Genomic DNA, 12,316 nt, shown 5'->3' with positions numbered 1-12,316 from the left:
AATAAAGTGGTTGCTCAAAGCATATTCTAAGCACAATCACTCAACTGCAAAACACTATGCACAACTTTGTGCAAAAACACACTCAGAACCTTACTGTACCATAAATATTACACTGGGCAGAACCTAATACACCAATATACCACCCATACGGAAAATGCAGACCGTCAACAATATGAAACAAGGGATCATAATATCACAATTCTCATGTAGAGCCATGAAAACATCCTAATTCATGTTTAATGTGGGATAAAATGTCATAAATAAGTAAATAAACTTTTAATGTTGAACACCTAATTCTCAAAGTGGACATATTCCAAACACTATAATGAAAATAAAATGATTTTTTTCTACCTTTGTTGTTTGGTGACTGTTTTTCTGATCATGCTGGCCTAGTATCTGATTCTGCTGCTATCTGTCCTCTTAACTCCGTTTCCAGGGCTTCCTTTCCATTTATTTGTTTACTTTCCGCCTTTCTTCATTTCTTGTCCTACATCCATAAGTAAAAGCTGGGTCCTCCTCAAACTTGACTGTCCAGTGGATCCAGCTTTTGCCTATTTTCTTCATCCATGTGCAGTTTTTCTACTCTCTTCCTTTTCTGTTATCTCATCTCCTTCCTCACTCCTCCCTCCCCCTCCATGTCCAGCAACCCTCCTCTCCCCTTCCCTCCATCCAGCAACCCTCCTCTCCCCTGCCCTCTCCTCTCCCCTTCTTCCACCATGTCCAGCAACCCTCCTCTCCCCTTCCCTCCATCCAGCAACCCTCCTCTCCCCTTCTTCCACCATGTCCAGCAACCCTCCTCTCCCCTTCCCTCCATCCAGCAACCCTCCTCTCCCCTTCTTCCACCATGTGCAGCAACCCTCCTCTCCCCTTCCCTCCATCCAGCAACCCTCCTCTCCCCTTCTTCCACCATGTGCAGCAACCCTCCTCTCCCCTTCCCTCCATCCAGCAACCCTCCTCGCCCCTTCTTCCACCATGTGCAGCAACCTTCCTCTCCTCTCCCGTCTGCCCTGTTTCCTTCCTGCCCCCCCCCCCCGCCATACCTTTAAATATTATAGTTTTGCTGGAGTCGCGGGCAGCCGGCATTGAAGACATCGGCAGGCTTACGCCGGTTCCAGCAGCCTTCCCTTCCCTCGTTGCAAGTCGGATGATGGCTCCGCCCTCGTAGAAACAGGAAATACGTCAGAAGAGGGCGGAGCCATCATCCGACTTGCAACGAGGGAAGGGAAGGCTGCTGGAACCGGCGTAAGCCTGCCGATGTCTTCAATGCCGGCTGCCCGCGACTCCAGCAAAACTGCAAAAGGGGTGTGGCTACGGGAGGGACATGGGCAGATCGGGGGCATTGAAAAATTTGCAGGCGGTGTTATGGAATACTGGGGATGTGCTCCAGGATTTACAACAGGTTTCAGCTGGCTAAGTCCTTGCAGCCAAATCTGGACATGGAATTCGGCTCTTCTATAGACTGCTCATCCCAAAGTGACCTTTATAGGGTGGCATCGAGAGCCAGTTTTGGGCACTGTTTACTGAATCCAATCCTTAATGCTCAGCCTCTCTCTTCACCAACCCCTTCTGTTTAGAGTTTGAGGAAGAGGGCCTAACTCTTGAAAACTAGTCCAGAAATGTAATGTTAGTCAAGTAAAAAAAAAAAAAGTGACACGTTATATTTAATTTAATGTACAGCCTCTCTCTTCACTTTATATTTCTTTGCTTCTTGGCTTTTATATCTGTCCAATCATATCTCAAAAGTCATAAGTGCATAAGCATCGCCATGCTGGGACAGACCAAGGGTCCATCGAGCCCAGCACCCTGTCACCGACAGCGGCCAAAAGAACAAGCAATTTGTCCCGCCCATCCTAGAAATACTGTATTATTCCCTCGTCCATTCAATAACATTCTATGGCTTTTTCCTCCAGGAAGCCGTCCAACCATTTTCTGAAGGGTTAACCGCCTTAACCACATTTTCCGGCAGGGAATTCCAGAGTTTAACTACGCATTGCGTGAAGAAAAATTTCCTCCGATTCGTTTTAAATTTACCACACTGCAGCTTCATCGCATGCCCCCTTGTCCTAGTAGTTTTGGAAAGTGTAAACAGACGCTCCACATCGACCTGTTCCATTCCACTCATTATCTTATAGACCTCTATCATATCTCCCCTCAGTCGCCTTTTCTCCAAGCTGAAGAGCCCCAACCTCTTCAGCCTTTCCTCATAGGGAAGTCGTCCCATCCCCTTTATCATCTTTGTCGCCCTTCTCTGCACCTTTTCCAATTCCACTATGTCTTTTTTGAGGTGACCAGAATTGAACACAATACTCGAGGTGCGGTCGCACCATGGAGTGACACAACAGCAAAATAATATCCTTATTTTTGTTTTCCATCCCTTTCCGAATGATACCCAACATTCAGGAAGCCAATTTTTCTGAAGTGTACAGGAGCAACAGCAGAAGGAAGGGTGAAGTGGCAGATGGTTAGCAAAGCAGAAGGCAGCAGGTGCGGGGTAACAGGAGGGACTTGGTGCATGATGGAAACTTACTTTTTCTCTTCGAGCTGGGTCCTGCTGCTGCAGTCATGCTGCCTGATCGGGGTCTCCCTTCAGAGCCCCCTGCTCCCAGAGTCCTTGTCTGGCTGCTTCCCATCTCATTCTGCAACTGGGTCAGGTCATGTTCTGAGAAGGAGCGATCTCGCTTTAGGGGCAGTGGCGAGCTGGTGACCCTCCTCATCTCTGCACTTGGAGACTCCTCTTCCTGCAAAACAGTGAGTCAGTAAAAAGCTGGGAGGAAATACTCTGAATGACAACGCTACAAAGTTACCCCCAAAGTGTTCCTCTTCCTGGGAAAAAGTGAATCAATAACAGACGGAGGAGAAACACTGTAAGTGGAGGAGTGGCCTAGTGGTTAGGGTGGTGGACTCTGGTCCTGGGGAACTGAGGAACTGAGTTGGATTCCCACTTCAGGCACAGGCAGCTCCTTGTGACTCTGGGCAAGTCACTTAACCCTCCATTGCCCCATGTAAGCCGCATTGAGCCTGTCATGAGTGGGAAAGCACAGGGTACAAATGTAACAAAAATAAAATAGATACTATTGGAGATTCTACATGGAATGTTGCTACTATTGGAGATTCTACATGGAATGTTGCTACTACTGGAGATTCTACATGGAATGTTGCTACTATTCGAGATTCTACATGGAATGTTGCTATTCCACTAGCAACATTCCATGTAGAAGGCTGCGCAGCCTTCTACATGGAATGTTGCTAGTGTGACTCTGGGCAAGTCACTTAACCCTCCATTGCCCCATGTAAGCCGCATTGAGCCTGCCATGAGTGGGAAAGCGCAGGGTACAAATGTAACAAAAATAAAATAGATACTATTGGAGATTCTACATGGAATGTTGCTATTCCACTAGCAACATTCCATGTAGAAGCCTGCACGGCCACATTGGTGATCTGCAAGGGCCAACTTCTACATGGAATGTTGCTAGTGGAATAGCAACATTCCATGTAGAATCTCAAATAGCAGCAACAGTGGAGGAGTGGCCTAGTGGTTAGGGTGGTGGACTTTGGTCCTGGGGAACTGAGTTCAATTCCCACTTCAGGCACAGGCAGCTCCTTGTGACTCTGGGCAAGTCACTTAACCCTCCATTGTCCCATGTAAGCCGCATTGAGCCTGCCATGAGTGGGAAAGCGCAGGGTACAAATGTAACTAAAATAAAAATAACTGATGAAGCTAGGGGAAGCCAATTATCATTGACAGGCCCCAGGTTGAGTGGAAATAGCATACCACACCCAGCGTGAGGGGAAGAACTGTACCACAGCTCCCCAGGCCCAGAGGAAGCACCATGCCAGCCCCAGGCCAGGGGAAAATGCTGTACCAACCCTAGGCCCAGGGGAAGCACCGTACTATCCAAGTCACCAGCTGTTACTAGTTATTTCTATATTGTTAGACGTTGGCAGCACTGTTCAGATATACAAAAAGAACTACTTTTTAGCTACTTACAGGGCCTGCAGACCTTCGTTATTTTGTACTAGAAGGTCTGCAAGCTTAATTTCAAAGGGATCCCCCCAGGTCTACCACACATCCCCTGGTGGGGTCCAGAGATTGCGGCAGCAATTTTAGCAGTGGAGAGGACATGGGCAGGAGCCACTCGACTACCAGAAAATGTTCACTAGGCCAGAGGGGGGCTCATTGTGTTCGGGGGTGGGAAGAGGGTGGGAGGTGGGCTTCTAATGTTCGGGGAGAGGGGAACTAGGGGACCCACATAAAGTTTCACAAGGCTGAACATGAAGTCTGGGCCATGTCTGGCACCAAAACTGAAATTCGATTGGCCTTTAATGGAAGCACAGGGATTTTAAACTGAAATCGCCACATGTACTTTCCTGGTTTTATCCACTTCAACTGCAGAGAAACCTGCTCCCTTATGGTACATCCCATACTAATTGTATGCTAAGGGATAACTTGTGGTGAAATACTGAGAATAGGCCTTAAGGAAGTTAAATCAGCCAGTAAGGGATACTTTTATAAAACAGAATACCCCAACAGTGCACAGATTCTCTCCCCTAATATACACTGGCTCCAGAGAAGATATAAGTGTGTGAATGTTCTCTATGCCTGTCCACTGGTATTCTATAAAGAATATGCGAATCAGGGCCATGAAGAGATAAAGCTGGGCCCAGGGCAAACACGGGCTCCACCACCACTCTCCCACCCTCCTAGATGGCTTCTGAAAATATTACCTTTTAAAACAGCAGTTCTTCACCACAGTGGCATAGCTATATGGGGCCACAGGGGCCTAGACACCCCCCCCCCCCAAAACAAAATCTGCTCTGGGCCCCTGGTTTGGCTGGTGGGGGTCCCCAACCCCCGCCAGCTGAAGCCTTTGTCCACCACTATGCGGCAGTGCCAGAGACCAGCGCTGGATGAAGGCTTCAGCTGGCAGGGGTTGGGGATCCCCGCCAGCCAAGGTATTTGCAGCGGCGGTGCTGCAGCTGGCGGGGGACCCCCCACCCCCACCCAAGATGTACAGTGGCGGCAGTGGGTGGGGAGCGTCAGGGGAGCGAGGTGGTGGAGGGAGGGCAGCGGTGGGGTGGCAGGGGGGCAGCAGAACAAAATGTGCCCCCCACCTTGAGGTCTGGCTACGCCCCTCCTTCACCGGCAATGAGCATGAGCAGTCAGCAACTGATACACACTGCTTCCGTCGGCCCCACAGCCTTCCCTCTCATGTGTTCCCGCCTAGGTGGAAACAGGAAGTTGAATCACGGGGGAGGCAGTGCAGCTGGCGCAAGCAGTTTGTATCAGTCGCTGGCAGCTCATGTTTGACTGTTTTAAAAGGTATGCAGGAGGCCTTGAGTTTTACAAAAACAAAATTATTTTGAATCGATTTGCCCAAAACAAATCTGAGAATCGATTTGAATCCCAAATTGGACAGCACTAGCGCCAGGCCTGGAGAATCATGATCCCCCCTGGTGTATCACATCACAGCTCTGTCCAAACAACGCCCCTGGGAACCCAGATTGTACAAGTGCCTGTATATATCTACACTTTATACACCCTCACTTACCATAATGTTCCATCTTATATACAAAATAAATAGACTTTACATGAACTAGACAAAACCGACCTCTTGTCACTTGACCATTTAACCTCACTGCTATTAAAGAAAGCTACACAATACGCACTACCAATCTATCTCCTAAATTGAAAATGACCTAACTTATGTTAAAACTCACTTGGAGGGGCATAATCGAACAGAAACGCCTATCTCCATGGGCGTTTATCTCCGAGAACGGGTCCGTGAAGGGGCGGACCCAAGCTTATTTTCGAAAAAATTAGACGTCCATGTTTTATTCGCCAAGTTGTGAGCTGGGCGTTTTTGCTTTTCAGCGATAATGGACAATGAAATCGCCCAGCTCAAAAACGAATAAATCCAAGGCATTTGTTCGTGGGAGGGGCCAGGAGTCGTAGTGCACTGGTCCCCCTAACATGCCAGGACACCAACCAGGCACCCTAGGGGGCACTTTTACAAAAACAAAACAAAAGGTAAAAGAGCTCCCAGGTGCATAGCACCCTTCCCTTGTGTGTAGAGCCCCCCAAATCCCCCTCAAAACCCACTGCCCACAAGTCTACACCATTACTATAGCCCTAAGGAGTGAAGGGGGGCACCTACATGTGGGTACAGTGGGTTCGGGGGGGGTTGGACGACTAAGCATTAAGCAGCACAATTGTAACAGGTAGGGGGGGGATGGGCCTGGGTCCACCTGCCTGAAGTCCACTGCACCCCCTAACAACTGCTCCAGGGACCTGCATACTGCTGCCAGGGAGGTGGGTATGACATTTGAGGGTGAAAATAAAAAGTTGTGAAACATCATTTTTTGAGGTGGGAGGGGGTTTATGACCACTGGGGGAGTCAGGGGAGGTCATCCCCGATTCCCTCCAGTGGTCATCTGGTCATTTAGGGCACTTTTTGGGGCCTTATTCGTGAAAAAACAGGGTCCAGGAAAAGTGCCCTAAATTCTAGCTAAAAACGCATACTTTTGTCCCATTATCTGTGAAATGCGCCCATCTCTGTTCGGCAGATAACCACGCCCCAGTTCCGCCTTCGCCACACCTCTGACACGCCCCCATCAACTTTGTCCGCATCCGCGACGGAGTGCAGTTGAAAACGTCCAAAATCGGCTTTCGATTATACCGCTTTATTCGTTTTTGTGAGATAAACGCCCATCTCCCGATTTAGGTCGGAACTTGGGCGTTTTTCTCGTTCGATTATAAGCTGGTTGATCACTTAGAAACCTCTATGCAATGCCATAATGCATTCCTCTGTACCATGTATGTATGCACCTTAATGCAAAATCATGTGTATGTAATACCAAAATGTACTCTTTTTTACCATATATGCATGCACCTAAATGTAATACCATTTGAAATCCTGTACCCGGAAATGGCGATCGCCATCACGGCATAATGTAAGCCACATTGAGCCTGCAAATAGGTGGGAAAATGTGGGATACAAAGGCTACAAATAAATAAATAGAAGAAACCTTTACATGTAGAAACTGCTTTCTACTATTACCTCCTAAATGCTCCACAAAGTCAACGGAGCTTGACTCAGTGACCGACACACACGAGGAGTAGATAACGAACTCACTGTTCAGTGCCTCTGTTGCAGCAGGAGAGAGCAGGCACTTCTCCTGGGGACAAATTACGTTTTCACTGCTGCGCTGAGAAGAAACGGGCTCTTACCTCAGAAATGTTCATCTCCTCCATTTCCGCCAGCGTCGGTGCTTTTAGCAGTACCCGAGGCCTCTGGCGCTGAGTGCTGAGCTCTGGAATGGACAGGTTAATGCAGGAGGTGGATTTTACATCAGCAGAACAGGCACTGATGATGCAGGGCAATGACCCGAAGGCTGAAAGGCAAGAAAACCAGGCTTAAGGGTAATATCGCCATGAGCTCCTTGTCTCTGTGCTGAAGTATCCCTAATTCACCGCAGACCTACCTAGAAGCGTATTGAGAGCTCAACACAAGTCACTCCAGCCTGGAGATAAAAATTTGGGGGGTGGGTTTGGATTCTGCACTCTCTTTTGAGAAACATGCATCTTTATTATAAAAAAAAAGTGTTCAGGCTATAATCTTAAATCAACTAGATTATTGTAATGTGTTGTTTATTTATTAATTAATTTATTGAGATTTCTTAACTGCCTTTATGAAGAGATTCATCCAAGGCAATGTACAGTAGTAGGTACAGTTTAACATAAAACTGATCATTTTATTAACAGCATAACAATAGTAAAATAACAAAGAATAAACATAAATACAATTAATGAGATAAACTTGAAAACAGTAAATTGAAACCTAATAGAACCACCGTGAAACAGTATCAAAAATATACACATTTAACAGCAGTGGAATTCAAATACCAAAGATGTGATACAATGTAGCATAATACTAATGATACACCTAATAAGCATTAGAACATTCAACTAACATAGACATACTACTACTACTTGACATTTCTAAAGCGCTACTAGGGTTACGCAGCGCTGTACAATTTAACATAGAAGGACAGTCCCTGCTCAAAGGAGCTTACAATCTAAAGGACAAATGTACAGTCAGTCAAATAAGGGCATGGAATGTTGCTAGTGGAATAGCAACATTCCATGTAGAATCACCAATAGTAGCAACATTCCATGTAGAAGTCGGCCCTTGCAGATCACCAATGTGGCCGCGCAGGCTTCTGCTTCTGTGAGTCTGACGTCCTGCACGTACGTGCAGGACGTCAGACTCACAGAAACAGAAGCCTGCACAGCCTTCTACATGGAATGTTGCTAGTGGAATAGCAACATTCCATGTAGAATCTCCAATAGTAGCAACATTCCATGTAGAATCTCCAATAGTAGCAACGTTCCATGCTACCAAGCCCAGGGCAAGCAGTGGCTTCCCCCCTCCCCCCCCCCCCCATACCTACTACTACTACTTGACATTTCTAAAGCGCTCCTAGGGTTACGCAGCGCTGTACAATTTAACATAGAAGGACAGTCCCTGCTCAAAGGAGCTTACAATCTAAAGGACAAATGTACAGTCAGTCAAATTGGGGCAGTCTAGATTTCCTGGATAGAGGTACAATGGTTAGGTGCCGAAAGCAACATTGAAGAGGTGGGCTTTGAGCAAAGATTTGAAGATGGGTAGGGAGGGGGCTTGGCGTAAGGGCTCAGGAAGTTTATTCCAAGCATAGGGTGAGGTGAGGCAGAATGAGCGGAGCCTGGAGATGACAGTGGTGGAGAAGGGTAATGAGAGGAGGGATTTGTCCTGTGAGCGGAGGTTACGGGCGGGAACGTAAGGGGAGATGAGGGTAGAGAGGTAGTGAGGGGCAGCAGACTGAGTGCATTTGTAGGTAAGAAGGAGAAGCTTGAACTGATTGGAAGCCAGTGAAGTGACCTGAGAAGAGGGGCGATATGAGTATATCGGTTCAGGCGGAATATAAGACGTGCAGCAGAGTTCTGAACAGATTAAAGGGGGGATAGAACATTCAACTAACATAGACATGATGCTAAAGATTTTCTACAATACGGCTTACCGTATAGCTGAGGGATCAAGAGTGGATATATGATGGAAACAAGATGGAGGTTGTATGCAAGCTCATTTGAGAAGGTTACAGACGCTGCAAAATATAGCAATCAGGATGGTGTATGCTGCAGAGAAGTTTGATGGGACAACCTCGCTTCTGATCAAAGCTCATTGGTTGCCAATCCAAGCTAGAATTTGTTTTTAAGATCTGTACAACTATTTTAAAGATATTGCATTCCCAGGGTCCCACAGTTCCTAGAAAGCACCCACAGACCCCAAAAAATACAAACTACCAGGATTCTTATTCAGTCCAAGACATCAAAGCTAATAAACTAATCACAGAAATAGAACAGTGAACAATATAAAACAGGTGGAAAAACAACGTGTAATTAAACTCTGGAATTCGTTGCCAGAGAATGTGGTAAAGGCGGTTAGCTTAGCGGAGTTTTAAAAAGGTTTGGATGGCTTCCTAAAGGAAAAGTCCATAGACCGTTATTAAATGGACTTGGGGAAAATCCACTATTTCTGGGATAAGCAGTATAAAATGTTTTGTACATTTTTGGGATCTTGCCGGGTATTTGTGACCTGGATTGGCCACTGTTGGAAACAGGATGCTGGGCTTGATGGACCTTGGGTCTTTCCCAGTATGGCAATACTTATGTACCTATGTACTAACAGGCAATAACAGGTAATTGAATAAGGATCAATATTAAAACTATCTAAACACTTTGTCACTACCTGGGTAGCACCCGGGGAGTTTCAAGAAAACAGCTGCTCACAGTTCCTGAACAGGACCTCAGAGCAGGGATGTTTACCCTCTGCACTTCCTATCTGAGACTGGGGAAAATCCAGTACCTCCTGGCTAGATTTGAATTCCAGGGCCAATCAGAGCCCAGAGCATCAACTTTTAAAGTATATGTCCAATGGCACTGCAGGTTGCCTTTCTACAGGGCTAAACTGAAAAGAAAACAGCTTTCTCTACAGCAGCTTTAAAACACAGAACAAACACCACCTGCTGGCCAAACAAGAGAAATACACTGCATGAAAATATTACAATTCACAGGCTTGAAAACCCCAATCTGCTTCTTGCTGGCCTCCCACTTAGTCACCTCTCCCCTCTCCAGTCGGTTCAAAACTCTGCTGCCCGTCTCATCTTCCGCCAGGGTCGCTTTACTCATACTACCCCTCTCCTCAAGTCGCTTCACTGGCTTCCTATCCGTTTTCGCATCCTGTTCAAACTTCTTCTACTAACCTATAAATGTACTCACTCTGCTGCTCCCCAGTATCTCTCCACACTCGTCCTTCCCTACACCCCTTCCCGTGCACTCCGCTCCATGGATAAATCCTTCTTATCTGTTCCCTTCTCCACTACTGCCAACTCCAGACTTGGCGCCTTCTGTCTCGCTGCACCCTACGCCTGGAATAAACTTCCTGAGCCCCTACGTCTTGCCCCATCCTTGGCCACCTTTAAATCTAGACTGAAAGCCCACCTCTTTAACATTGCTTTTGGCTCGTAACCACTTGTAACCACTCGCCTCCACCTACCCTGCTCTCCTCCTTCCTGTACACATTAATTGATTTGATTTGCTTACTTTATTTATTTTTTGTCTATTAGATTGTAAGCTCTTTGAGCAGGGACTGTCTTTCTTCTATGTTTGTGCAGCGCTGCATATGCCTTGTAGTGCTATAGAAATGCTAAATAGTAGTAGTAGTAGTACTGTTTTGCCACAGAGACTTATGCAAATTCCTGGAGACTTGGCTTCCTACCACACTGTCTTATCTTTAAAATCGAGCATGGGAGCAATGTGGGAAGCCAGAGGGGCGAAAGGATCTTTGAAATGGAAAAGGAACTTGCAAATTTGGACCCCGTATGTCCTTAGTTTGAGCCCTCGTGGATGTATCCTGCTTCTTAACTGATTGTAGTCTCAGAAAAGGGGATATGTTGGAGCTCCTGTGTTTAATCTCGAGCAGCAAGAGATTTCCTGGGGGGGTGGGGAGCCCGCCTGGACTAAGAAGGGGAGGGATGTGTAGAGGGGAAGGAAGGGAAGGAGAAAGGGGTTAGGTGGGAGGGAACGTGGGGGGAAGGTCTTACAGGATGGGGGGAAGATGTCAAAATCCTGGTGACAAAATGCATTGTATTGTAATTTGTGGAATTATCCTGTGATACCAAGGTATTGTTTGTTAAGTTTTGCCAATCAGTAAAAAAGGTGAAATCTAAAATCGAGCATGGTACTGGAAGATTGGAGGGTGGCCAATGTAACGCCGATTTTTTAAAAAGGTTCCAGAGGAGATCCAGGAAATTATAGACTGGTGAGCCTGACGTTGGTGCCGGTCAAAATGGTAGAGACTATACAGCGATCCGGTTTAGGATGGGCTGGAGAGAGCTTCAACAGAAACTCCAATTATTTGAAATGTCAGCACATTGCCGGCCTGACTTTTACAGTCTGTGTCCAATAGTTGGCCAGCAAAGAAATAGTGTGATCAGCGAGGTTCTCCCATGAAAAAAACAGAAGGACGAGGAAAATAATAAATAAAATGTTTTATTCTTCAGGACCTGACACAGCACTGTGTTTCGGCGTAAAGCCTACACCAGGGGTCTGTACACAAGATTGCTGGAGGATACAGGAATATCTGGATGACAGTCTTGTAAAAGACTCGATCCAAAACTAGAATAGTCAGCTTGTAACACTGAGACACCAAGCTGGTATTTTCAGACGTAGTGGAATATGGTCTTCCAATAGTTGGAACATAAGGGCAGAGCCAGGCGGACTTCTATGGTCTATGTCCCAGAAACACCAAAGAAAGACCATGATTAAGTATATAAAATCACATTCGTTGTTGATTTAATCTTAAGATTGATAACGAATGTGACCGTTGGGCAGATTGGATGGACCGTTCAGGTCTTTATCTGCCGTCACTTACTATGTTACTATGTAATCATTGGTTATTGAATTACCCTCCATCCAAATGGTCATGGAGAAACAAGCTCCATAAATTAATGTTATGGGAGTCACAGGAGGCCCATTTATCGCCAAACAGGCAAAAGAGATTTCTCTCCATATGGGATGCCTATCGTCAGAAGAGATCTCCAACAGCCTGTAGTCGGGTCTTGAACCGATTGTCATTGGTTCATTAATAGACATTTTTGTCCCATAGGTCTCAGGCATTGGGGGGGGGGGGGGGGGGGGGGGGAGGGTGTTTCCTGTGGGAACAGGTTTGTTTTTCAATTGTAGGGCAGTTTGGGGTACTAAAGAACCAAGGCCCCA

The 12,316-nt window shown here is 46.5% G+C and overlaps 1 protein-coding gene across 2 annotated transcripts in view; it reads right to left on the bottom strand.

The window, feature by feature from the left end:
- Window positions 1-12,316, bottom strand: part of LOC115469954 (protein spire homolog 2-like) — an 84,273-nt gene that overhangs the window by 24,097 nt on the left and 47,860 nt on the right. For both annotated transcript variants that reach the window (XM_030202753.1, XM_030202754.1), the window contains exons 8-9: window positions 7,229-7,392; window positions 2,528-2,738 (exon numbers count right to left, since the gene is read on the bottom strand). In XM_030202753.1, the coding sequence (XP_030058613.1) occupies window positions 2,528-2,738; window positions 7,229-7,392 (375 nt within the window). The remainder of the gene's footprint in view (window positions 1-2,527; window positions 2,739-7,228; window positions 7,393-12,316) is intronic.

This window comes from Microcaecilia unicolor, chromosome 5, assembly GCF_901765095.1.
Source record: "Microcaecilia unicolor chromosome 5, aMicUni1.1, whole genome shotgun sequence".
Classification (NCBI taxonomy): domain Eukaryota; kingdom Metazoa; phylum Chordata; class Amphibia; order Gymnophiona; family Siphonopidae; genus Microcaecilia; species Microcaecilia unicolor.
Note: the sequence above shows the minus strand (reverse complement) of the source record. Positions and strands in the feature narration are given on the sequence as shown.